At 47.1% G+C, this 27,633-nt stretch overlaps 1 protein-coding gene across 2 annotated transcripts in view; it reads right to left on the bottom strand.

Moving 5' to 3' along the window:
* LOC106570245 (AT-rich interactive domain-containing protein 1A) overlaps window positions 1–27,378 on the bottom strand; it is a 53,663-nt gene extending 26,285 nt beyond the window's left edge. For both annotated transcript variants that reach the window (XM_014142352.2, XM_014142353.2), the window contains exons 1-4: window positions 26,150–27,378; window positions 10,807–11,028; window positions 7,760–8,431; window positions 7,514–7,630 (exon numbers count right to left, since the gene is read on the bottom strand). In XM_014142352.2, coding sequence (XP_013997827.2) covers window positions 7,514–7,630; window positions 7,760–8,431; window positions 10,807–11,028; window positions 26,150–27,070 — 1,932 coding nt within the window. In that variant the 5' untranslated portion in view covers window positions 27,071–27,378. The remainder of the gene's footprint in view (window positions 1–7,513; window positions 7,631–7,759; window positions 8,432–10,806; window positions 11,029–26,149) is intronic.
* Between the last annotated feature and the right edge of the window lie 255 nt (window positions 27,379–27,633).

Below are 27,633 nucleotides of genomic sequence, written 5' to 3'. Positions count from 1 at the left end.
AGAATTCTGCAGTGATATGCCATCCCATCTGGTTTGCGCTTAGTTGGACTATCATTTGTTTTTCAACAAGACAATGCCCCAACATAACTCCAGCCTGTATAAGGGCTATTTGACCAAGAAAGAGAGTTATGGAGTGGTGCGTCAGATGTTCTGGCCTCCACAATCCCCCAACCTCAATCCAATTGAGATGGTTTGGGATGAGTTGGAAAAGCAGCCAACAAGTGGTCAGCATATGTGGGAACTCCTTCAAGACTGATGGAAAAGCATTCCTCATGAAGCTGGTTGAGAGAATGCAAAGACTGTGGAAAGCAGTCAAGGCAAAGGGTGGCTACTGAAGAATCAAAATATATTTGGATTTGTTTAACTGGTACACATACATACCTACCTACACACTCCCACACACATTCACTAAATACGCAAATACATACACTTTTAGACTCATAATATGCTGCTGCTACTCAGTTCTTTATTTTACTCTTATTATCTATCCTGATGCCTAGTCACTTTACCCTGCTTTCATGTACCTATCTACCTCTAAACATGAATCTGGTATTCCCTGTATATAGCTTCATTCTGGTGTATTTTATTTTATTCCATGTGTTACCATTTTATTTTTAAAACTGCATCGTTGGGAAGGGCTCGTAAGCAAGCATTTCACGGTAAAGTCTACACCAGTTGTATTCGGTGCATGTGACAAATAAAATGTGATTTTATTTGATTCAGACTGCTTGCTTCTCTGCCTTGTTCTCCAGAGCAACGCCCCTCCCACCGACGACAGACACCCAGCAACAACCCAAAGTAGACTAGAGGGCGCTGCCAAAGCCCTTCACTAACTGACCCAACCATCGTTTCTCAGAGCAGAACAACAAAAGGTGGTTTAATCTAAAAGAGCATTACTTAAAATTTAATGAGCTGTTTTGGTGCATCTAAAATCCCCTTGTCCAAGCAACCACCACAGAGAAATACAGAGCAGAGAGGATAGACAGTGCTGCAGTCAGCCACTGCCTTTGTGCTGAAAAACTAGCTCAGCCTAGCAGAAATGGAGGGGGGAGGGGCGTTCTTGTGTGAGAGAGTGTGCGCGTATGTGCGCACAAGAGCAAAAAGCAGGCTGGGTTAGCCAGCTCCAAAACAATTCACTGAGTCAAATTCAAACAATACATTATCAGCAGATTGAATTTTCTCAAGTACATTAATTAAAAATCATGTACGTACGGGAGAGAGAGACTGAGATGGAGCCGGGGGTGGGGATGGGGGGGTGGGGTGAGAGAAAAAGAGTAGAGAAGCGGAGAGGCAGTCAACCCAGGAATCTGAATAAGACACGTGGGCACAGGAAGCTCTAGGCCCCAGAATAGCAACAGGAAATACGCCCAGGACACTGAATACTGCAACGACAGGCAGAGCAGAGAGAGAGGTTCGCAAAATAAGGCTGAGCCGAAGCTTATTTACACACACAGAGACAGAGTGTGATTCCTTACAAAACCAGGACAAAAATGTGGGGGTTTAATCACAAAATTGAATCTATAGAATGGTCCTTTGGAGGAAGGATTGTTAACATTTGTATCTAAAAGCATAATTTTGAAATAATCAACGTTAGCATATTTATGACATTTTGGCATTACCAGGCCTCCTTTAAGACTCCATGTTTTATGGAGTAGGTGCTACAAAGCAAACATTCGTGTCATATGAAGCTTTATATGGACTCCTGAGTGGCGCAGCGGTCTAAGGTACTCCATCTCAGTGCTAGAGGCATCACTACAGACCCTGGTTCGATCCCGGGCTCTATCACAACCGGCCGTGATCGGAAGTCCCATAGGGCGGCGCACAATTGGCCCAGCGTCGTCCGGGATAGGGGAGGGTTTGGCCGTCATTGTAAAATAAGAATTTGTTCTTATGTGACTTGCCTAGTTAAAAAAAAGGTTACATTTATGGCTTGCTCTGTAATAAGAGTAGTATTTTGATTTCAATAAAAAAATGATATTAATTTATTGAAAATATGGACATTCTGAATGGGGAAATGTTTCAACATCTTGTTGGACATAATATAATCTACAGGCTAATTGAAGTTCCATAGTAGGCTCTCTGCTACCTTTAGAGTTATGATCGGATGTGTAAACATTACCAACAGAGTGAATGTGAAAATCGATTTTTCACATTCTGCTGGTGATTTGCAGGATTTGCAAAGATGTAAAAGAAGGGTTGTGTTGGTTACATTGCCTACTATTCACATTTCTAAAATTGGCTAAACCAACAAAAGGCAAAAGAAAGGTTGGGGCTGAGTAGGGTGAGAGAGAAAAAGTGGTCCGGCCTAGCTAGGCAGAATGCGCCAGAGCTGTGTCGCACAAACAAGCTGTACTGCTGCAGACGAATAGAGAGAACTTGGAACATACACCATAGGTCATGGGGGCTGTTTGGGAGATGCGGGTGGTCCGCTAACAGTGATGCAAGCCACAAGTTCCTGTGTGATGGAATCTAAGGGTGGGGCCCAATTGGGTTTTCCTCTTGCACACAAACACGCTGGACAACACAGACCCTGAATCGTATAAGTTCTGAATCAACTACTTCAGATGAAATGCTTGTTAATGAGAAAAGGGGAAAAGCGGAAGGGAGGGATGAAAAGAGAGAGGGCGGAAAAACAACAGAGAGCGAGTGTGTGACCAACATGTGACCTTCCCCTCTCTCGCTCCTCCTCTCTAGTCCAGAGCTCTTTCAGTCAGTCAGTGCCCACACACCGAGTCCTTAGGATCCTTAGCAGCGGGGGCAAAAGACCAAGACCAGTGGGAGTGTCAGTGGGATTAGCCCCACATTGGGAGAGGGGTACAAAAGAAACTCTCAGAGGGCAAGGAGGAGATTAAAAAAGAGAGAGAGGGGGAAGACTTTCCCGGTCCCACAGAGGGCTGACATGGAGAGGAAGTGTCACTTCCAAGGAAAGTGAAAGAACTGCCTGACATTGACAAGACTGAGACCGCTACCGTCCCCCTCTACACACAGTGACAGACAGACACACACACACACAGTGACAGACAGACAGACACACACACACACACAGTGACAGACAGACACACATACACACAGTGACAGACAGACAGACACACACACAGTGACAGACAGACACACACACACACAGTGACAGACAGACACACATACACACAGTGACAGACAGACACACACACACACAGTGACAGACAGACACACACACACACAGTGACAGACAGACACACACACACACAGTGACAGACAGACACACACACACACAGTGACAGACAGACACACACACACACAGTGACAGACAGACACACACACAGTGACAGACAGACACACACACAGTGACAGACAGACACACACACAGTGACAGACAGACACACACACACACAGTGACAGACAGACACACACACACACACACAGTGACAGACAGACACACACACACACAGTGACAGACAGACACACACACACACAGTGACAGACAGACACACACACACACAGTGACAGACAGACACACACACACACAGTGACAGACAGACACACACACACACAGTGACAGACAGACACACACACACACAGTGACAGACAGACAGACACACACACACAGTGACAGACAGACAGACACACACACACAGTGACAGACAGACAGACACACACACAGTGACAGACAGACACACACACACACACACAGTGACAGACAGACACACACACACACAGTGACAGACAGACACACACACACACAGTGACAGACAGACACACACACACACAGTGACAGACAGACACACACACACACAGTGACAGACAGACACACACACACACAGTGACAGACAGACACACACACACACAGTGACAGACAGACAGACACACACACACACAGTGACAGACAGACACACACACACACACAGTGACAGACAGACACACACACACACAGTGACAGACAGACACACACACACACAGTGACAGACAGACACACACACACACAGTGACAGACAGACACACACACACACAGTGACAGACAGACACACACACACAGAGACAGACAGACAGACAGACAGACAGACACACACACACACACACACAGTGACAGACACACACAGTGACAGACAGAGACAGACAGACACACACACACAGTGACAGACAGAGACAGACACACACACACAGTGACAGACAGACACACACACACAGTGACAGACACACACACACAGTGACAGACAGAGACACACACACACACACACACACACACACACACAGTGAGAGACAGACACACACACAGTGAGAGAGACACACACACACACAGTGAGAGACAGACAGACACACACACACAGTGACAGACAGACACACACACACACACAGTGACAGACAGACACACACACACACAAGTGACAGACAGACACACACACACACAGTGACAGACACACACACACACAGTGACAGACACACACACACACAGTGACAGACACACACACACACACACACACACACACACACAGTGACAGACAGACACACAGTGACAGACAGACACAGTGTTGTGTGTAGGTCTGGGGTTTTATGTGTCATAACTACATGCCTTGTAAATTATATTACAATATCCATATAACCCAGAGGACTTCAACCTATGCTCCTACAGTAGAGACCCCCTGACCCCTGTATGTCTCTGCCTGGAGCCCTCCCGAGGCCAAGCCGAGGCCTAGACGACCCAGGGTCAGAGCCACCTAAGCAGGGTTAAATCCTCTCTCTCACGGCCTGGAAAGATTCCCCAGACGACCTCACCTCGTGGTCATCTTGGGTTTAGGTCAGGACTTTGGCTAGGCCATTACAAAACTAAAATTCTGTTGCTTTTATGACATTTGGATGTAGACTTGCTTGTGTTTTGAATCATTGTCTTGATGCATGACGGGACCCATGTAGTCCAAAAAGTTGGCTGACGTTTCCCAAAAAGCACCTGGATGATCGTCGAGACTCCTGGAAGTCAAAAGTGGAACTTATTGGATGACATGGTTCCCGTTATGTCTGGTGAAAACCAAAAACTGCCTTCCACAGAACTGAACTCATACCAACAGTCAGGCATGGTGGTGGTAGTGGGATGGTTATGGGGATGCTTTGCTGCCTGTGGGCCTGGACGACTTGCCATCACTGAAAGAACCATGAATTCTGCTCTGCATCAGAGAATGTCAGGCCATCCGTCTGAGCTGAAGTGAAGACAATGATACAAAACACACAAACAAAACATACAAACAAGTCTACATAAGAATGGCTGAAAGGCAAAACAAAAGTTTTGGAATGGCCTAGTCAAAATCCAGACCTGTTGCAGCAGGACCTGCAATGAGCATTACATGCTCGAAAACCCACAAATGTCGCCGAGTTAAAGCAGTTCTGCATGGAAAAGTGGGCCAAAATTCCTCCACAGTGATGTGAGAGACTGATCAACAACTACAGGGAGCGTTTGGTTGCAGTCATTGACAGATAAAGGTATCCCAACTAGTTATTGGGTGTAAGGGGGCAATTACTTTTCACACTGGGGCATTGGGTGGTGCACAACTTTGTTTATTAAATAAATAAAATAAGTATCAGCACTGTGTTATTTGTTCACAAATGTTCCCTTAATCTAATATTAGGTTTTGATTGAAGATCTGACAACACAGTGTCAAATAAAATAAAGAGTTAAAAGAAGAGTGTGGTATGTTGAACACAGAGCGAGAGAGAGCGAGAGAGAGAGCGAGAGAGAGAGCGAGAGAGAGAGCGAGAGAGAGAGCGAGAGAGCGAGAGAGCGAGAGAGCGAGAGAGCGAGAGAGAGTGTTTGCAGTTCCGTTAGCAACCTGGCTGAAAACAAACGAGGAACCAGCTCAACTCGTCCATCTGGTTTCACCCTCGCTGCCTGGCTGTTTTTCCATTTTCTCATGCTGGTTGTTGTTGTGCTACCAGGGCTTGACTACCGTCTGTCAGTTAGTCGTGTGAATTCCCACAGGAATATGCAGCAGACAGTAACACTGGTTGTCAGCACCTGGATCAAACAGACCAGTCTGCATGTACAACGGCTGAGGAGGTGTTGCCTTGCTAAAGTTAAATAAATTCACCATAAATGTTTTTGGTGAAACCAAATGGAAATTTCCACATTGTGTGAACAATTAAGTTTTTCAAAAGTCTCATTATAAAAGGCAGTAGACCCAAGCTATCCTAAAGCTACCTACCTGACGTCGCACAATGATAAACCACCAATGTGCTCTGTTCTGGTTGGGCTATCATTTGGCATTGGCTAAGGCAACACTGGCTTTATGATATGGCTGAGGCCATCAGTGTTGTATCTCCACTGTTCTGGCTGAGGTGTTAGCCAGCCAGCCAGCCGTGTGTGTGTGTGTGTGTGTGTGTGTGTGTGTGTGTGTGTGTGTGTGTGTGTGTGTGTGTGTGTGTGTCTGTGTGTGTGTATGGCTGAAAGGCAGCATGGCTAAAGTTGGCGGGACTAATCTGCACACTCTGTCATGTGCACTCCACGGGGAAGGTAGGGGGAGGAGGGGGCGGCAAGCAATGTGGAATCTGCTTGTCCAGACCTCTGCCAGATGAATGGCTCTCATAGCCAATCACACAAAGCCGATGGGGGGAATCCCCAGGAAACACAACCTCCTTGGCCAATGGCTGAGTCCCGAGATAGATAAATAAATAGGATAAATAATAGAGGGAAACACATCCTAAGCACGTGTTGCTCAATCGCTCCCCCTCTCCCTCCCGCCCTCCCTCACTTTCATTATATCTCATTAACGATCTCATTTTTCACTTTCTATCCCTGCCGCCTTGAATTAGGTCATATGTGTTCTCTGTTGGAACCTATAAACAACCACAGATACTGACTTCAACGGGAGTGTTAAGCTCTTTCACACAGAGAGAGAAGTAGTGAAAGTTCTACACCCTTTCCTTTCATAATCCAGTATCTTTGAATTAGCATTTGCTAATTAATTAGGGGTGAAATAAAAAGGTCAATTTCAAAGTGAAAAATATCACATATAAATCACCTTTTATTTACCTAATGAACATGTTTTCACCTGCTTCTCGAGACAGGTTAAATCACCTTTTATTTACCTAATGAACATGTTTTCACCTGCTTCTCGAGACAGGTTAATTGTGCTTCAGTAAACGTGGCCTTTTACTCAACTCGACTCCTCTGTTCGTCCCACAGCTCCACCAACCTGCCCTTTCTCCTTACCTCTCCTCTCAGAAACCTGATCCACCGATACTCCCTGCAGTGTGAAGGGAACGCTCACGTCAGAATAACTGTCAACCCAGGAGAGAGTCTATAAAGACCGTGACGTGTGTGTGTGTGTGTGTGTGTGTGTGTGTTCCAGCTTATTACCATGTGAACAGTCAAGGTCAAGTCAGCCAGCAGCCAGTTCAACAGAGGGGGCTGGGCCGGAGGAGATGCTGGGAAAGAGGTCTGCTGTGTTGACAGCCAGGGAGGTAGTGTTTGTTGTAGTGGTAGGATGATAGAATGTGTGTATGTACGTGTGTATTGAGTGACGACCGTTAATGTGTTGGGAGGGCTCACCGGTAAGCTAGAAGGCCGTCCCTGCATGCTGTCCTCTGCTCCACTCTTTGTGGAAGTCATGGGCTGGTTGGAGGGGGGAGCGCTGGACTGGGAGCTGAATGAGTCCTGGGAGAGCTCCTAAAGAGAGAGGGAGGAAAAACAGATGACTGTCTGTAGACTGAGGAACCTGACGTGTAACCCTGCCGACTTACGTTAGCTCCCAAGCTAATGCCTAGGTCTTAGTTCAACGGGTGGGTGGTGTTTTACCTGCGGCGGAGGTGGAAACCGCTGGAAGGGCGACTGCTGCAGGGGTGGGGTCTGGGAGTAGGGTGAGGGCTGGCCCTGCTGAGACTGACCCTGCTGCTGTGGGGGTCCACTGTGACCTGGAGAGGGGTGGTGGCCCTGGGGGCCTGGGGAGGGCTGATGGCCTGTGGGTGGCTGCTGCCCACCATGGCTGGGGGGAGGCTGGTGGCCTGGAGAGGGCTGGTGGCCTGGGGGTTGTTGGTGGCCCGGGGGTGGCTGGGCCTGTGGAGGGGCCGCCCTTTCTTGCTGCTGTAGGGGTCCTTGCTGCTGCGAGGGGAGCTGCTGCTGTGGAGGCTGCTGCCCTTGGGGTCCTTGCTGCTGGGGGTAGCTGGGCTGGGGGCCCTGACCCTGAGGCACGGCCTGGCCCTGCTGGGGACCCGGCTGCTGCTGTGGTCCCTGGTTGTAGGGCGGCTGGATCTGAGGTGGACCCCCCTGTGGAGGCCCTTGGCCCTGGGGATAGGGGCCGGGGGCCCCAGGCTGGCTGTGTTGGGCTGAGGGCTGACCCTGGGAGGGGTGGACCTGCTGGGGGTAGGGGGACTGCTGCTGACCAGTGTGTGGTGGGGGGCCATGCTGGCCGTAGTAGCCCTGGCTCTGCTGACCGTAGCCCCCTGGACCCTGCTGCCCATAGCCGGTCATCTAGAGAGGACAAACAGCAATGTAATCACAGATTTAGAGTCTTTACAATCTATATCAGGGGTCTCAAACTTATGGTCCGCGGACCCATTTAATGCAGCCCACTGCATTAAAAAAAGTGGGGGGGGGGGGAATGGTTGAGTCCCCTGGGCTACTTAAAGACGCGGTTATTTTAGTCCTATTGAGACCAAGATAACTTTTACAAGGAAGCCCTGTATACACATACAGTTGAAGTCGGAAGTTTAAATGTATTTGGCTAAGGTGTATGTAAACTCCGTTTTTCACATTTCCTGACATTTAAACCTAGTAAAAATTCCCTGTCTTAGGTCAGTTAGGATCACCACTTTATTTTAAGAATGTGAAATGTCAGAATAATAGTAGAGCTTTTATTTATTTCATCACATTCCCAGTGGGTCAGAAGTTTACATACACTCAATTAGTATTTGGTAGCATTGCCTTTAAATTGTGTAACTTGGGTGAAACGTTTCGGTTAGCCTTCCACAAGCTTCCCACAATAAGTTGGGTGAATTTTGGCCCATTCCTCATGACAGAGCAGGTGTAACAGTCAGGTTTGTAGGCCACCTTGCTCGCACAAGCCTTTTCAGTTCTGCCCACACATTTTTTATAGGATTGAGGTCAGGGCTTTGTGATGGCCACTCCAATACCTTGACTTTGTTGTCCTTAAGCCATTTTGCCACAACTTTGGAAGTATTCTTGGGGTCATTGTCCATTTTGGAAGACCCATTTGCGACCAAGCTTTAACTTCCTGACTGATGTCTTGAGATGTTGCTTCAATATATCCACATCATTTTCCCCCCTCATGATGCCATCTATTTTGTGAAGTGCACCAGTCCCTCTTGCAGCAAAGCACCCTCACAACATGATGCTCCCACCCCCGTTCTTCACGGTTGGGATGGTGTTCTTCAGCTTGCAAGCTTCCCACTTTTTCCTCCAAACATAATGATGGTCATTATGGCCAAACAGTTCTATTTTTGTTTCATCAGACCAGAGGACATTTCTCCAAAAAGTACAATCTTTGTCCCCATGTGCAGTTGCAAACCGTAGTCTGGCTTTTTTATGGCGGTTTTGAAGCAGTGGCTTCTTCCTTGCTGAGCGGCCTTTTAGGTTATGTCGATATAGGACTTGTTTTACTGTGGATATAGATACTTTTGTACCTGTTTCCTCCAGCATCTTCACAAGGTCCTTTGCTGTTGTTCTGGGATTGATTTGCACTTTTCGCACCAAAGTACGTTCATCTTTAGCAGACAGAACTCATCTCCTTCCTGAGCGGTATGATGGCTGCGTGGTCCCATGGTGTTTATACTTGCGTACTATTGTTTGTACAGATGAACGTGGTACCTTCGGGCATTTGGAAATTGCTCACAAGAATGAGCCAGACTTGTGGAGGTCTACACATTTTTTTCTGAGGTCTTGGTTGATTTCTTTTGATTTTCCCATGATGTCAAGCAAAGAGGCACTGTGTTTGAATGTAGGCCTTGAAATACATCCACAGGTACACCTCCAATTCACTCAAATGATGTCAACTTGCCTATCAGAAGCTTCTAAAGCCATGACATCATTTTCTGGAATTTTCCAAGCTGTTTAAAAGGCACAGTCAACTTAGTGGAATTGTGATACAGTGAATTAAGTGAAATAATCTGTCTGTAAACAATTGTTGGGAAAAATGTATTGTGTCATGCACAAAGTAGATGTCCTAACCGACTTGCTAAAACTATAGTTTGTTAACAAGAAATTTGTGGAGCAGTTGAAAAACGAGTTTTAATGAGTTTCAACTTCCGACTTCAACCGTTATTAACAAAATACAATAAATTGATTTAAGAAAAACAATCAAATTCAGCGGTTAACATAAAACATGTATTTTCACACATTAGGCTATATTAAATAAGATTAAATAAAAACTCTTTAATAGCTGCCCTTTAAAACGTCACTTGGTGGTCTTGCGAGGCTTTCCTGTACGTAAAAACACTTACAACACAGCACATTGGTGTTGTATTGTTCTCTGGTAACTCGAAAGAGCAGCTGACCTTGCCCAGCAAGTACAGTGAGGGAAAAAATGAAAACAAAAGCCGTGTGGTGTCTAGCAGGGCACTTACCCTCTCAAGGACTCAAAGAAAACATGAGGAGTTGCAGAAAAGACCTGCATCAAACCCACCTGAAGTGGCGGTTGTGTGAGAGGTAACAATGAGACAGGACTCGTCTTCTCTACAGGGTGCTTTGAACACCAAACAGGCCTGCGTGTGACTGTCTATCAAACTAACAGACCCATTTAAGCGGTGACTGCATGGAAGTGTGATGATTGAGAGGGTATGATGATCGAGAAAGAGAGCGAGCAGGACCAACAGAAAAACTTCACCAACCTGTTGTCCGTATTGCATGCCACCCATGCCACCGGGGGTGCGTCCCTGCATGCCCATGGGGTATCTCTGAGCCCCTGGGGGTCCGTAGCCCTGGCCTGGGTAGGAGGCACCCTGTTGAGCCCCTGGAGGAGGAGGGCCCTGCCCCTGCTGCTGAGAGTAGGGGTTGACTCCACCGTACCCCTGGCCTCGCATCTTCCCTGCCTGGTCCATAGGGCTGGGGGGCTAGAGAGAGAGAGGGAGAGAGGGAGAGAGAGGGAGAGAGGGAGAGAGAGAGAGAGGGAGAGAGGGAGCAAGTAAGAAACCAAACATAAGACATTCATACGGTTATTTCCATCTTTAACAAACATTATAATAATTTGAACCAACTGAACTTATTAAAATGTGATCAATTGTACACAAGCTAAGTAAAATATATATTTTTTAAAATAAAAAACAAACTGCATGAGATCTCACGACGGTGTCCCATAACTAAGCCATGCCACCGGTGGGAAAAGTGAAACCTATGAGGGTATAGCTAAAGAATGCTAACAAAACACGATTAGTTTCCCACTAAAAAAAACTTGGCCATGAATGAATGAGCCCAGTCTATCCTCCCTCCATCCCTCCGCCAGGAGATCAGAATGCCAGCGGGAGGATAAAGTTACTTTCTGACGTTGGGGAGTGTTAAAGTTCCTAGGAAAATAATCTGGAGGAAATGGAAGTGTCCGTCTGTTTGTGGTGGCTGGAGGCCTGCCCACCTCTCAGCTGGAGGACTGGAGGGGAGAGAGACATCATGGGAGAGGAGGCCTGACCTTGGCTGCACGTGGGGTGTAGTGGCGGGGGGAGCGTCTCTCACACACACACACACACACACACACACACACACACACACACACACACACACACACACACCCAGTAACGCGTTGAACACACCGACTGCGTCATAGTGCAAAATGGTACGCAGCATCATCTGGATATGTGTGCAACTAAAGTTCAACAATCACCTTCTGCTACTATTTCTGTCAAGCCGTCTACACATACAGTTTGACGCATACCTTTCATAAATCAACGTATGCACCACACCACGAACGTACTGCAACGCAATGCTGCAAGACAAACGCAGCGTTTCATTGGAAATGAATGTCATTCTGGTGTACCAAAATGCAACGACGCTGTCGGTGTGTTCGAAGCGTCAGTCTGACTGGACTGGTGGAATACCACCAGCAGTGTTTCCCCTACTACTGAGAGCTGAGGGCGGATAGTTGGTATTGCTCCACTCTTATCTGCATTGTTGGAAAAGGACCCGTATGAAAGCATTGCACTCTTAGTCTACACCTGTTGTCTACGAAGCTTGTGACAAATAACACCTGATTTGACTTCAATACCTGTTGTTTTCTTATACATCTGAGCCAGTCTGCCTCTTTTCATGTAAATGCCACCGGCGCCGACCGCCAGCATACAATCAGAGAGAGGATGCTAGTACAGAGAGAGGATGCTAGTACAGAGAGAGGATGCTAGTACAGAGAGAGGATGCTAGTACAGAGAGAGGATGCTAGTACAGAGAGAGGATGCTAGTACAGAGAGAGGACAGAGAGAGGATGCTAGTACAGAGAGAGGATGCTAGTACAGAGAGAGGATGCTTTGAAGTACCAGGCAGCAGCACCTTGAGCCCCTTGGACCCCAAGACAGGTGGGCAACACAGACACAAGGCCTTCTCACTGCTTCCCACGGTTATTCCTCCGTCATGTTTTCCTCTGCCAAACCAAACCTCAGTCCCTGGTTATAGGAAGACAACCATAGTGTATTTATAGCCCAGACCAGAGAGGAGGGAGAGGGCAGTGTGCCTGAAACGTAACAGGTCCCAGCTGTATGACGTTTGAACCTGGGCCAGAGACTGGCTCCTCTCCTCTCTTCTTTTCCTGCTTTAATAACGCCGTTTTGGCACCGTATGAATGACACTGGCGGTATGTGGGAGAGGCTCGGGAACTGGTCCCATGGGGGGTGGGGTCAGCATACGGAGATAACACATTCATCCACTCCACATTTTACCTCCAGCCGGCCCAGCCACCCACAGGGCAGGCCTCTCTCTCCAGGGCTACCCCAGGTTCACAGACAGAGAGTATGTGTGTTACTATACTCCCCTGGGTCATTACAGGACCCCACCACAGGGAGGTATTCTCCTGTGACCGCACTTTTAACCCCGTCTGTCTCGGAGTCTGACTGGATGTGCAGAGGCAGCCAGCCACACAAATACTGTCTGCAACCACTTTCAAGTTTGACGTATTAAAATGGTTTTATTCATTCAAATGAGGTAAAAACAAAATCACAGTCATTAGTTTACCAGCCTCACAGGGGTGTCATCCAACCCCAGTCAGGTGACTGACCATCCTCTATACCATTCTTTCATTGATCGGTTTACTAGCAAGCATTTCCTTATATTGTTGAAGTTGTTCAAATGTCTGACACACACACACACACACACACACACACACAGTCCGAGGCCCTCAGGGATCCCCTTGAGGCGTGTGAGAGAGAGAGAGATGCGCGTCTTTTCATTCTCCTGGATGGAGGTCAAGGATTGTTATGGCATTCTGCTCCTTAACTCACATATGGAGTACTGTACAACTGAGCAACAGTCTAGTGACGGAATGAAACGTGTTGCTTTGAATAGAATTACAGACACACGAAGGTTGGTATTTCAACGTGTCATAAATCAATTGATGTCCTCTACTTTTTCCGCCATGATTAATTTTACAATAGCCGTTAATAAATCCTACAATTTTCATATTTGTCTCAAACGATTAATTTACACACAGAAAAATTACTGGTGCTACTGTAGGTACGCCTAGCATTAGCTAGCACTAGTTGGCGCTGCCTGCACCAAAACAGCGGTATTTTTCATCCTATAGCTGGTTCTTCATCTTTTTTAAAATAGTGAGCCAACAGGTTTTCAGCATTCCCTGACTGATCAAACCTTGTTTTATCACGCTCCCTCGTCTCTCTACAGCAGACATATGGTGAGCAATATGTTTGGAACATCAAATCGCAACACATGGTGTCGGCACCGAAGTATCGTGATATGGTATTGTGAGGTCAGATGAGTTTGCAGAGGCATGTTTATTGTTGTTGTGAAGCCTTCGGTCTGAGTTCATGTGCAAGTGTGTTCACTTCTAAACTGACTGGTGAGAACCACAGTAAAAAGACAGCGGCTGGAGACGTTCAAAGGTTTATGACAGACAGAGACTCTCTCTCTCCCTCTCTCTCTCTACCCCACACGGTTCTCTCTCCCTCTCCCTACCACACACGGTTCTCTCTACCCCACACGTGTTCTCTCCCTACCCACGCGGTTCTCTCTCCCTCTCCCTACCCCACGCGGTTCTCTCTCCCTACCCCACGCGGTTCTCTCTCCCTACCCCACGCGGTTCTCTCTCCCTCTCCCTACCCCACGCGGTTCTCTCTCCCTACCCCACGCGGTTCTCTCTCCCTACCCCACGCGGTTCTCTCTCCCTACCCCACGCGGTTCTCTCTCCCTACCCCACGCGGTTCTCTCTCCCTCTCCCTAACCCACGCGGTTCTCTCTCCCTCTCCCTACCCCACGCGGTTCTCTCTCCCTACCCCACGCGGTTCTCTCTCCCTACCCCACGCGGTTCTCTCTCCCTACCCCACGCGGTTCTCTCTCCCTACCCCACGCGGTTCTCTCTCCCTACCCCACGCGGTTCTCTCTCCCTCTCCCTAACCCACGCGGTTCTCTCTCCCTCTCCCTAACCCACGCGGTTCTCTCTCCCTCTCCCTAACCCACGCGGTTCTCTCTCCCTAACCCACGCGGTTCTCTCTCCCTACCCCACGCGGTTCTCTCCCCCTACCCACGCGGTTCTCTCCCCTCTCTCCCCCTACCCCACGCGGTTCTCCCTCTCCCTACCCCACGCGGTTCTCCCTCTCCCTACCCCACGCGGTTCTCCCTCTCCCTACCCCACGCGGTTCTCCCTCTCCCTACCCCACGCGGTTCTCCCTCTCCCACGCGGTTCTCCCTCTCCCTACCCCACACGGTTCTCCCTCTCCCTACCCCACACGGTTCTCCCTCTCCCTACCCCACACGGTTCCCTCTCCCTACCCCACACGGTTCCCTCTCCCTCTCCCACACGGTTCTCTCTCCCTCTCCCTACCCCACACGGTTCTCTCTCCCTCTCCCTACCCCACACGGTTCTCTCTCCCTCTCCCTACCCCACACGGTTCTCTCTCCCTCTCCCTACCCCACACGGTTCTCTCTCCCTCTCCCTACCCCACACGGTTCTCTCTCCCTCTCCCTACCCCACACGGTTCTCTCTCCCTCTCCCTACCCCACACGGTTCTCTCTCCCTCTCCCTACCCCACACGGTTCTCTCTCCCTCTCCCTACCCCACACGGTTCTCTCTCCCTCTCTCTACCCCACACGGTTCTCTCTCCCTCTCTCTACCCCACACGGTTCTCTCTCCCTCTCTCTACCCCACACGGTTCTCTCTCCCTCTCTCTACCCCACACGGTTCTCTCCCCCCACACGGTCCCTCTGAATATCAATTTCAATTCAAGGCCTTTATTGGCATGGGAAACACATGTTAATATTGTCACAGCAAGAAGTAGACAACAAAAATGAACAGTAAACATTACACTCACAGAAGTTACAAAAGAATAAAGACATTTCAAATTTCATATGGCTATATACAGTGTTGTAACAATGTGCAAATAGTTAAAATACAAAAAGGGAAAATAAATAACATACGGGTTGTATTTACAATGGTGTTTGTTCTTCACTGGTTGCCCTTTTCTTGTGGCAACAGGCCACAAATATTGCTGCTGTGATGGCACACTGTGGTATTTCCCCCAGTAGATATCGGAGTTTATCAAAATTGGGTTTGTTTTCAAATTCTTTGTGCTTCTGTGGGAAATATGTGTGGCATACATTTGTCAGGAGATTAAGAAGTGCAGCTCAGTTTCCACCTCATTTTGTGGGCAGTGTGCACATAGCCTGTCTTCTCTTGAGAGCCAGATCTGCCTAGAGCGGCCTTTCTCAATAGCAAGGCTACGCTCACTGAGTCTGTACATAGTCAAAGCTTTCCTTAAGTTTGGGTCAGTCACAGTGGTCAGGTATTCTTCCAATGTGTACTCTCTGTTTAGGGCCAAATAGCATTTTAGCTTGCTCAGTTTTTCTGTTAATTACTTTACACATTGGAAATAATTACCTTTTTGTTTTCTCATGATTTGATTGGGTCCCCCACACACACACGGTCCCCGATGCTCCTCACACAGTCCCCCAACGCTCCCAGCACTCTGCCCCCCTCTCCACCACCCTCTCAAACATTGTCCCTCCCTTGCTCTCTGCCCAGTCATCTAATCAATTGCTGTAAGGAAACTCCTCCCTCCTTTCTTTCCTCTTTCCCCCTAAAACTAAATAAATGCAATTAGCACATGGCTAATCTGCATAGAGGAAAGCCAGAACACTCTTGGCCTTTGAGAGTGGTGGAAGGGTTGGGGAGGGACTGATGATACTGGTGCTGTGTGTGTGTGTGTGTGTGTGTGTGTGTGTGTGTGTGTGTGTGTGTGTGTGTGTGTGTGTGTGTGTGTGTGTGTGTGTGTGTGTGTGTGTGTGTGTGTGTGTCGCGGTGGACTCAAACAGATGGGCTTGGGGCAGACGATAAACAAGTCCTGCTAATTTAATCCGCCACATGGCCTAGGATCTACACAGACTATTGTTCTGTTGTAAAGCCCTGCACACACTGACACACTCACTCAGGTGCCCCCCCGCACTCAGGGGCCCCCTTAGACGGCTGTCACTGTCACTTACACCCCATGACTTCATGGTTGGCTTTGAGTATATCAAACAAGGACGTTAAAGGTACTTAGAACGGCTACTTCGAGCCAAAGAAATAACTTGCAAACCTACTGAATAGGCCTAATCCCATGAGTGTTCACACATGCTAAGGAAAAATAATACTCTTGCTTTCACAAAAGTGTATGAAGAGAGGAGCAAGAACAACCATAAGAACACTTTCTATACCAGTATGTCGGTCTTCATCCCTGTTCCCCTGACTATCACAGGCCTAAAGCAAGAGTTGGTGAAACACTTTACAAACTAACGCAACCGCTAAGAAAAACAACGTCCATTAACAGCCTGTTGATTTTTAAAAGAAAACATTACGTCTGGTGGGCCAAATAGTCATTTGTCTGAGCGGGTCTGCAACCATCCATATCAGTTAAAGAGCTAAATGTAAACAAAAGGAAAGTTAAACCCATGCCATGTTCTCAATTAGCCACTTTCCTTCCCACCATATCGGCTGGCCTGCCACACTTACAACAACAGTGGTTAGAACTCCAAGCTGACCGCTACATGACTCTGGAATAAAACAAGAAACACACCTCTCCTGCTTGCTCTCCTAGGGTCTGAGCACACACGGACAGAGTCTGAGGCACCACACTACTATCACAGCAGTACACACACCCAGATATTCCTCCAGCTGTTCGCAAGAATTCTAAAGATCTACAGAACAAAACTACAGGTCGTCACACATCCCACAGATTAAAAACGCTTCATTTCAACCCCGTTGGAAGCTAACGGGGTGAAACAAGGTTACCAGGCCTTAAGTTCTGAGCCTAAAACCTACATAAAATATGGGAGGCTCTTATGATCACCATTCTCTTCCCTGTGAGCTGATCTTGTCCAGAGGGGCCTAGTCATTTTCTTCATTCTGGCCGGTTGCTTTCACTTGGCACCGGCCCAGAGGGTCACAGGATAAATCACCTGAATGTTGAACTCTGCTATTAGACTAGATAGGCTACCCTTCTTCAAATGTAGTATTAACCAAATATTGTCTGCAAAGTACTGTCTGGCTTAGGTTGAGAGAAGAACAAAGCGGTCGCCTTCACACACTAAACAATATTACAAATTGTCTGACGTTCTTCTATCTATTCAGCGACAACAAATAATTCCCCCATTTGACAGAGTAAATGGGGCGGCAGGGTAGCCTAGTGGTTAGAGCGTTGGACTAGTAACCGAAAGGTTGCAAGATCAAATCCCCAAGCTGACAAGGTAAAAATATGTCGTTCTGCCCCTGAACAAGGCAGTTAACCCACTGATCCCCAGTAGGCCGTCATTGTAAATAACAAGTTGTTCTTAACTGACTTGCCAAGTTAAATAAAGGTAAAATAAATAAAATTGTATTTGTTCTGACTTTTTCCTTCTTCTATAGGCAGCATATTAGGTCAATGATAGAAGATATTGAACAAGACCCTCCACTGCAGAACATTAACCTGTCACTGTCAGACCCATCTTCTAGCCAGATCACCATTCCTGACCTGAAGAGAGGCTAGGGGTGCTGGTGTTTGGACGAAGGAAGAAATGAAACAGGCTCACGCCATAGAGTACAACCCAAGATTAAAATAATTTGGCTTTTTGATTGGCCAACCAGCGTCCCACCTCTGCTCGAATTTCACTGGCCACACCATTGTCACCAACCAAGAAGTGAAGACATATAAGCAGCTAATAAGGAATTATTTTGGCTTAGGTTTAGGGGTAATGTCATGGTTAGGGTTAAAATCAATGTGGCCGATTAGGCTAACCTTTATTTTAACCCGTAGAGTGGGCCTGTTTTATGCATCAGCCAAAGAGGTAAGACAATCCCATGACGTCCCAGCCATATGGCCACAGGTCAGATGATGTGCTCAGTGTTTATAATCAGCCTGACTATCAGCCACAATGACCACAGTGGCCAGGATGACACCTTACGATAATAAGTGTGTCACTCAGTCACTATACTACCATTTACATGCCAGAAATAACCATCTGAACAAAGCCAGCGGGGCCAAGCCAGGCAGGCAGAGAGGAACAGAAGGTGCTTAAGGAACTGACTGGGTCACAAGCCTAACCCACTAACACTCTTAGTCACACAACACCTGACTGGCGGTGATGTCATTCCCCCTAGTCTCAACTGACTCAAGTACCGGTAGTTGGTCACCGGTATAGGTAAGCACGCCTCAGAGGGGGAGCAGAACTGTTGGACTGGTGAATTTGCACATCCAGTACTTCAAATGGAACGAAGCACCAACAGTTAGCTATACACACACTTCGCTAAGCCATAGTTAGGCCTGAGGCATGCAAATTCTGGGGTCGTGGAGAGGTTGATGCATGGCGGGAGATAAACGCTGCAGCCTGCCACACCTACACCTGGACTACATGCTGGTGGAGGCTGAGACCCAAGGAGAAACGGTACTAACCGGTTTCAGAAGAAGAAAATGGCAGTTGCCTTGCCCTACCAGTAACTGTACCATTTAACTTTAACCTGGTCAATGATGTTATTCCCCAAAATGCATTGCAAGAAAACCTTCAAACGTCTGCTTTCCCACCCTTCATGAAGCCAATGGCATTTTACCACAGAGAGCTAGCCTGAGTCCTGAGCAGAGCTGTGTATGAAACGCTGTGAGGTACAGTAAGAATCTACCTACCCCCCCAGAATCAACAACAGACGACATTCCCCCCTCAGCAGCCACACATTTAAAGGTTAACCTGTTTCTCCATAAAACACACAATACTTTATGAAAATAAAATGTGCAGCACCAGGCTAGCTTGGAGAGAAGCATATTCGTACTCTAATCTAGCGCACTTTAAAACTTTTTTTTTTTTTTACAATTCGATGCTTTAATTAGCTGTACATTCCAACCTGGACCAGAGTAACAGCCCAAGTTTGACATTTTGTCCAAACATGGGGAGACGAGGAATTTGACGACATTTTCAATGGGTTTGCCCTTGTTTTTGTGTGTGTGTAGTCTTAAATAAATACTAGCATTTAAGTTTTAAGCTGCACACCTTGTATGCGTCACCTAGTGGTAGACCACTAACATGGTCCCAATCCCATACCACTGCTCTAAGGGCAGTGCTCTAAGGGCAGTGGCTGGTACAAGTACAAGAAGAAGAGTGAATGATTTGAGGATGGGAAAAACAGGTAAAAAGTGAACTGATGAAGGCAGGTAACAACGGTGGACACAACGTGTGGAATGAGAGAATAACGTAGGGTCACAGTAAAAAAATGAAGACGAGAGACTATCCTTCGTTTGCACCACCTGCTAGACTGTTGTTTCAGGGATGGAGAATGACTTCAGTACTGTGTTACTGAAGAGAAGAGACGGATGGCTGGTGGCACGTGGAGCAGGTCACTGAGAGAGGATCCTCCTGAGGCTTCTGCCACACAGGAACACAGACACACACTGCCAAGGACACCACACACACACACACACACTGTCACAGGCAGCCAAAGATCATTCACAAAAACACCCTCCCCCCCAGGGTATCACTGACACTCTTTCTCCCACACACACACACACACACACAAACAGAGTGTTGTGAGGCAGCGTGCTGTCCTGGCCGTGTGGCTAATCACTACTCAGCACTGCAGACAGAGAGGGAGAGAAATTAGCGGAGAGAATCTTTGAGTGCACAGCCAGAATACAGTAGAACACACCTCCTGTCCAGTCCACTGGCTACACAGCACACCACAGTCCTCACCACAGTCCCCACCACCTCACCGGCTACAGCAGTGTTTCTCAACTCTGGTCCTCTCCAGTACATCTTGGTTGCAGAGATTGACAACATTCACCTTAAAAATCAGTAATCATGCTCCTATCAATATTTACCTATAAGATTCCACAAACTGGAGAAGTCATCACCCGTCAGTATGGGCAGGCAAGTTCATAGTGCAGGGAAACAGACCAAAGCCGGCCGAACGGAGACTTCACTTGGACTTTGGTCCACTATCACATCAAGGCCCTCAGTCAAACGTCAATACCACAGACAGACACAACCTTTCTGTAGCTGAATGTGCTGTGTGGATGACTACCATATGTCCACGTTTGTAGATACTATTATTTCAAGGTTTTTATTGTCACAAAGTAAATGGACACTAACCAGATTTGATTTCAGCCTGACGCGCGGTTCTCTCCCAGAAAAGGACTGGGTCTGTTTGTCGGCAGAAAGAGTCAACCGTTAGGCTAGGTTTTACAACAAAAAGGACCAATTAGCTCACTGATATTAGGTTAGACATCTATCACAGCTTCATCTTTGCCTCAACCGATCTTAATCAAGCAATTGGTTTCTCCATCAATCAATAAATTTATTAATTAAAAGCAACATTTGTCACAAAGTGATTTGCCGTAATTGGGACTAGACCTCAAAAGAGCGAGCACAGCAGAAAGGAAAAACTATTTTGCCATCTACTCCAAGTCCCACAGTCTCAGCACCACCCCCCTAACCTGGCCATAGAGCAGGGAAATACAGTGGTGAACTCTGTCCACAGATCTATAGAAATACATGAACTCCAAATACAGAAACAACTGAAATGCATTAAAAGTCAGTAACATAGTGATACTGTAGCCTAGGCAGGCACAGCAAATGAATGAAAAGGCATCTAGGAAGCTGAGGAGAGGCAAAGGCATTTCTATTCTGGTGTAACAACCGTTGGAGCATGCGTTTATGTGAGCAGCACAATTCAAGAATAACATCTGTCAATCACAGATCGGATTTTAACAACATAACTTGATTTAACACAAGGCTCTCAGAGGAGATTGCCACTTGAAACTGCATAATTCTAATTTCTTCGAATCTCCAGCATCTCCACATGCAGAACCGTGGCTGAATGAATCACAGATTGCAGTCCTGGGTATTAAATTGTCCACTACACAGCCTGCATACAGGAGAATTAGCAGGAGTCCGCAAACACCTGAGAGAAAGAACAAACTTTAATGAAGGCAAACTTAAATCCGTTTTACCTCATTTCTACCAGCATGTCACGTGCAACCTGAGGGAGAAAATAAACTCTACACCACCTTTACTCGACACAGAGACGCGTACAAAGCTCTCCCTCGCCCTCCATTTGACAAATCTGACCAGAATTCTATCCCCCTGATTCCTGCTTACAAGCAAAAACTAAAGCGGGAAGTACCTGTGACTCGCTCAATACGGCAGTGGTCAGATGACGTGGATGCTAAGCTACAGGACTGTTTTGCTAGCACAGACTGGACTATGTTCCAGGATTCATGCAATGGCATTGAGTATATGACCGCAGTCAACGGCTTCATCAATAAGTGCATTGACAATGTCATCCCCACAGTGCCCGTACGTACATTTCCCAACCAGAAGCCATGGATTACAGGCAACATCAGCACCGAGCTAAAGGCTAGAGCTGTTGCTTTCATCGAGCGGGACACTAATCTGGATGCTTATAAGAAATATCGCTACACCCTTAGACGAACCATCAAACAGGCAAAGCGTCAATACAGGACTAAGGCTCGGAGATCGTCAGATGTGGCAGGGCTTGAAAAATATTACGGATTACAAAGGGAAACCCTGCAGTGATCTTCCCAGTGACGCGAACCTACCAGACGAGCTAAATGCCTTTTATGCTTGCTTCGAGGCAAACAACACTGAAACATGCATGAGAGCACCAGCTATCGCAGATGACTGTTTGATCACGCTCTCCATAGCCAATGTGATCAAGACCTTTAAACAGGTAAACATTCATAAAGGCACGGGGCCAGACGGATTCCCAGGGCGCGTACTCAAAGCATGCACGGACCAACTGGCAGGTGTCTTCACTGACATTTTCAACCTCTACCTGACCGAGTCTGTAATACCTACATGTTTCAAGCAGACCAACATAGTCCCTGTGCCCAAGAACACCAAGGTAACCTGCCTAAATGATTACTGCCCGTAGCACTCACGTCAGTAGCCTGAAGTGCTTTGAAAGGCTGGTCATGGCTCACATCAACGCCATCATGCCGGAAACCCTAGACCCACTCCAATTCGCATACCGCCCCAACAGATCCACAGATGACGCAAACCATCTCAATCGCATTCCACACTACCCTTTCCCACCTGGACAAAAGGAACACCTATGTGAGAATGATGTTCATTGACTACAGCTCAGCGTTCAACACCATAGTGCCCACAAAGCTCATCACTAAGCTAAGGACCCTGGGACTAAACACCTCCCTCTGGATCCTGGACATCAGACGGGCCGCCCCCAGGTGGTAAGGGTAGGCAACAACACATCTGCAACGCTGATCCTCAACACTGGGGCCCCTCTGGGGTGCGTGCTTAGTCCCCTCCTGTACTCCCTGTTCACCCACGACTGCGTGGCCAAGCACGACACCAACACCATCATTAGGTTTGCTGACGACACAACAGCCTGATCACCAACAACAAGACAGCCTATAGGGAGGAGGTCAGAGACCTGGCAGTGTGGTGCCAGGACAACAACCACTTCCTCAATGTGAGCAAGACAAAAAGGAGCTGATCGTTGACTATAGGACAAGGAGGGCCGAACAGTCCTCCATTAACATCGACAGGGCTGAAGTGGAGCAGGTCGAGAGTTAAGTTCCTTGGTGTCCACATCACCAATGAACTATCATGGTCCAAACACACCAAGACAGTTGTGAAGAGGGCACTACAACACCTTTACCCCTCACGAGACTGAAAAGATTTGGCATGGGTCCCCAGATCCTCAAAAAGTTCTACAGCTGCACCATGGACAGCATCCTGACCGGTTGCATCACTGCCTGGTATGGCAACTGCTCGGCATCTGACCGGGAGCTGCTACAGGGGGTAGTGCGTACGGCCCAGTACATCCCTGGGGCCAAGCTTCCTGACATCCAGGACCTATACACTAGGCGGTGTCAGAGGAAGGCCCAGACAATTGTTAAAGACTCCAGTCGCCAAAGTCATAGACTGCTACCGCACGGCAAGCGGTACCAGAGTGCCAAGTCTAGGACCAAAAGGCTCCTTAACAGCTTCTACCCCCAAGCCATAAGACTGCTGAACAATTAATCAAATGGCTACCCAGACTATTTACATTGACCCCCTCCCCGTTTTTACACTGCTGCTACTCGCTGTTTATTATCTATGCAGTCACTTTACAAATTACCTCGACTAACCTATACCCACGCACATTGACTCGGTACCAGTACCCCTTGTATATAGCCTCGTTATTGTTATGTAATTTTCTTGTGTTACGTGATTTGATGATTAAAAAAAATATTTCAGTTTATTTAGTAAATATTTTCTTAACTCTATTTCTTGAACTGCTTTGTTGGTTAAGGGCTTGAAAGTAAGCATTTTATGCTAAGGTCTACACACACCTGTTGTATTCGGCACATGTGACAAATTAAATTTGATTTGATAGTGTCTTTAAGACAGGTATTCCACGAGGCATCATGCGAGTCTCTGGGGGGAGAATAATAAAACGGAATAATTAAAATGGTGGTACAGTAATCGAAGAGGGTAATGAACCACCGAGCTAACCAATAACTTGTTTAAAATGTTGATTTAATGTTCTATAATGTTGAATATTATATTTAGGGCTAACAACTGCAAATGACAATTGCCAAGAAACAGAAATCAACAAATTCCATCTAAACTTCAATGGATAGAAATTACAAATAGGCCTTGCTATTCAATATTCAGGAGGTCAACGCTATAGCTAGCCTACACGTGGTTGATGATATTCTAAAACTGGAATACACCATTCGTCTGTTGACATGGTTACACACTATGCAGCATCACATGTGAAAGTAATCATAGTAACCCAGTGAACAAAGCAGTGACACTTGGCTGACACCTTGGCTGCTTGTAAACACTACAACTACTGCAGCCATTAGATTCTCCTCACAGAACACAAGTCAGATTCTCCTCACAGAACACAAGTCAGATTCTCCTCACAAAGTCAGATTCTCCTCACAGAACACAAGTCAGATTCTCCTCACAGAACACATGTCAGATTCTGAAACCCACTGTAGAACCACAGAGCACCAGTCAGATTCTCTCAAAGAATACAACACATTCTGAAACACACTGCAGAACCACAGAACACCAGTCAGATTCTCAAACAGAACCACATAACTCCTGTCTCTCCTCTACAAGATTATCCTAGATCAGCTAGGAACACTATTCTAGCATGGGGGAAACAGCCACACCTACTCCCTCTGCTGTTCCAGAGTCAGCACTAGAGTTCTGCCACATCTCCAATCTGCCTGTGGAGCAGTACATGCATGTAGAAGTATGAACACAGTATTTTTGCATGAAGGCTACGGCTGAGATTTTACCTAAATGTACACTAAACAAATTTAGCTGTACTGTATTATTTGAGTGGCAGGCAATACAGTCATCATGCAAATCACTGCAGAGGGACTTACACAACATAGTGTTCAATGAAACCACCCATAAAGTATATTTTGCACACTGTTATTTTATTTAGCATGCTTGGACACACGCATTACAGCTGAAATGTAGGCCGCTGCATGCTGACCACAATACAAATACATATTTTGCTTGCATATCAAGTAGGCTGTATGTCATGCATAGACGGTTAAACAGGCTAAAGCGCGTGAATAATATGCGTAATGTCATCTTGACACTGCCAGGGTACATGAGCTGATGTGGGTGATTTCTACAGCGTTACATTGGACGCAATTACAAATGGCCAGGAGCAGGGGATGGGGAGCCAATCAGATCTCAGCTAGCATGTCAACCTAAGACCAACTGTCTCCTGGCTTTGACAGAAGGATTTTACCTCCATAATTCAAATCCCAAAGCAAAGCAATCTGCTCGTTCTCAAATCACTGGCCGTGTTTACTACCGGTACAGAGACAACTCCGGAATACAGGGGCAAAATATAACGTCTCTCTATCGTTAACTACAACGTAACAATCATCAGAAGATACAATATAACAAGCTGGCGGGGAAAATGTTGCAACTGAAGGATAGTTATTTGCTACATTTACAAAACGTCGACCACAGTCAGGTGTACTTTTAGATATACCATCCGTTCTGCTTGCTTCAAACAAACTATTCCAATATAATCTTACGTCATGTGTCATTTACATCTTGCCGTTTAAAATAGGTGTGAAAGCTTGCAACAAACTTCAGGGCTACATGGAGTGGATATAACATACAAATACAATTTGCAGTGATTCGTTAGCTACATAGCTAACGTTAGCTGGAGAAATAACTGTCATTGCGCTTTATACAGTACACGCTTTGCTAAGAAAGAAAAATACACATTTAGCCTTCCAATTTCTCCTCTCAAACTTGTCCCCTTTGCCCCTGACCAGGCAGAAGCTTCACATCTTTACCAGCTCGGTGAGTTTGGTATTTTAGCACAGACGTGGCTTGTTTCTCAGTTTAAATACTCTTATAGGAGGTGGTGTAAGGAGAAAACAGAGGCAGCCATTTTAGAGAGCTACCTAGCTAAGCTACATAGGCAATGGCTGTTCCATTGCAACCCTTCACTGCTACACAGAGCTGTCTGCAACTTGCTCAAAGTGCACCAGTACTGAGAGAAAAGTTTACCTGGTTTCTGTTCAGAGGTCCCGTGTTCCCAGGTCCCGTGTTTCCTGGACTCATTGGAGGCGGATGGTGGGTCCTTTGTTGCCAACCCGGATGGCCCCCACCATACTGACTGCTGGCCATATCTGCTGCTCCCTTGCTAGCCCCTTCCTGGTTACTATAGTCTCCTTGTGGGTAATTCTGGTAGGTCCTAGTTGAGCTGGGAGACGTTAGGAGCTGATTTAAAGTCGGGGTAGACGTGGGTTGTAGGTTTCCTATGTTATACCTCTGATTATTGTACGAGGCAGCCATAGCTGTAGTTCCGCCTGCTGGCTGTTGCTTGCCTGGCTGCCCCCCAGCCGCTGGGGGCTGGTTATTACGCGGGGAATTCATGGCGTATCCTTGGCCCTGATAAGAAGTCCGGTTCGGGAAGGGGCTGTAGTTGTTAAAATGGTTGGGGAAGCCGTGCTCGTGTGAGTTGGGCGGGTATGGGTCCATCATGTTACCTGGCTGCACTGCCGGCCCCGCTGCAGCTGCCATGCCAGGGCTTTGTTGTCCGCCATGTTGATGAAAAGGGCCCCGGCTGTAGTGCTGGTTGTAACCGTAAGGAGGTGGAGGGAATGAGCCCTGGTGGTGATGGCCCATCCCGGGGTGGTTATTCCCCTCCGGTCCCCCAGTATCATTCTGGTTGTTATTATTATTCACCCTGGACGAATTCCCGTTCCCGTTCTTCATGTCAGGCTCCCCTCCTCCCCCTACATTTCCAGCATCGGCCCCGTCCTGCAGATCCTTCTGTCCCGGAGATCCGTTGTCAGATCCCGGTTCCTTATTTACATGTTGTTTCTCTCCCGGTACCGACTCCTCCAGTGGGTCCCGATCCGGCTTTTTAAGTTCGGATGGCGGGCTAGTGTTGAGAGTGGCGACGCTAGCGACCTGCGCGGCCATGATATCCCTCTGCCTCTCACAGCGAGTCACTCACAATCGAGCTCTCTGAATAGCATTGAACATAAATACAATTGTTTATAACAATGTACCCGTGTCCCGGATCATTCCCCCTACCTCCGGACCGAATCCGGCATCCACTCCCGTCTCCGATTCGACTGGAAAGTTACTGGAAGAATATAAATAAGGATCCAGGGAATTAAATTAACCAACAGAGAATGTGGGAAGGCTTCTCTTACAGAACGAGAGTGTGAGCAAGAAACCGACCAAACCAGCACGAGGCTCGGCGAGACACAGCCATTTTACTGAAGCGTTCAGATGAACGCAAAACACGGAGCGGATTCAACCAGTAGGTAGGAGGCGACTAGGCTACAACAAGCAGGGATAAAGGATGTATTTTGTTTATTTTGAAGGGGTTATAGAGCTAGTCCTAGAGAGACTATAGCAGAACATGATAAATAATGTGACATATAAATGGAACATAATTCATAACATTCAGCATTTCGGCTATTTTGTGGACAACCACATAATCTGTACATCATAAATTATTTCCATTACAGGCTATA

The sequence above is a fragment of the Salmo salar genome, chromosome ssa14 (assembly GCF_905237065.1).
Source record: "Salmo salar chromosome ssa14, Ssal_v3.1, whole genome shotgun sequence".
Classification (NCBI taxonomy): domain Eukaryota; kingdom Metazoa; phylum Chordata; class Actinopteri; order Salmoniformes; family Salmonidae; genus Salmo; species Salmo salar.
The sequence above is the reverse complement of the archived record's forward strand: the minus strand, read 5'-3'. Positions and strand labels throughout refer to the sequence as shown.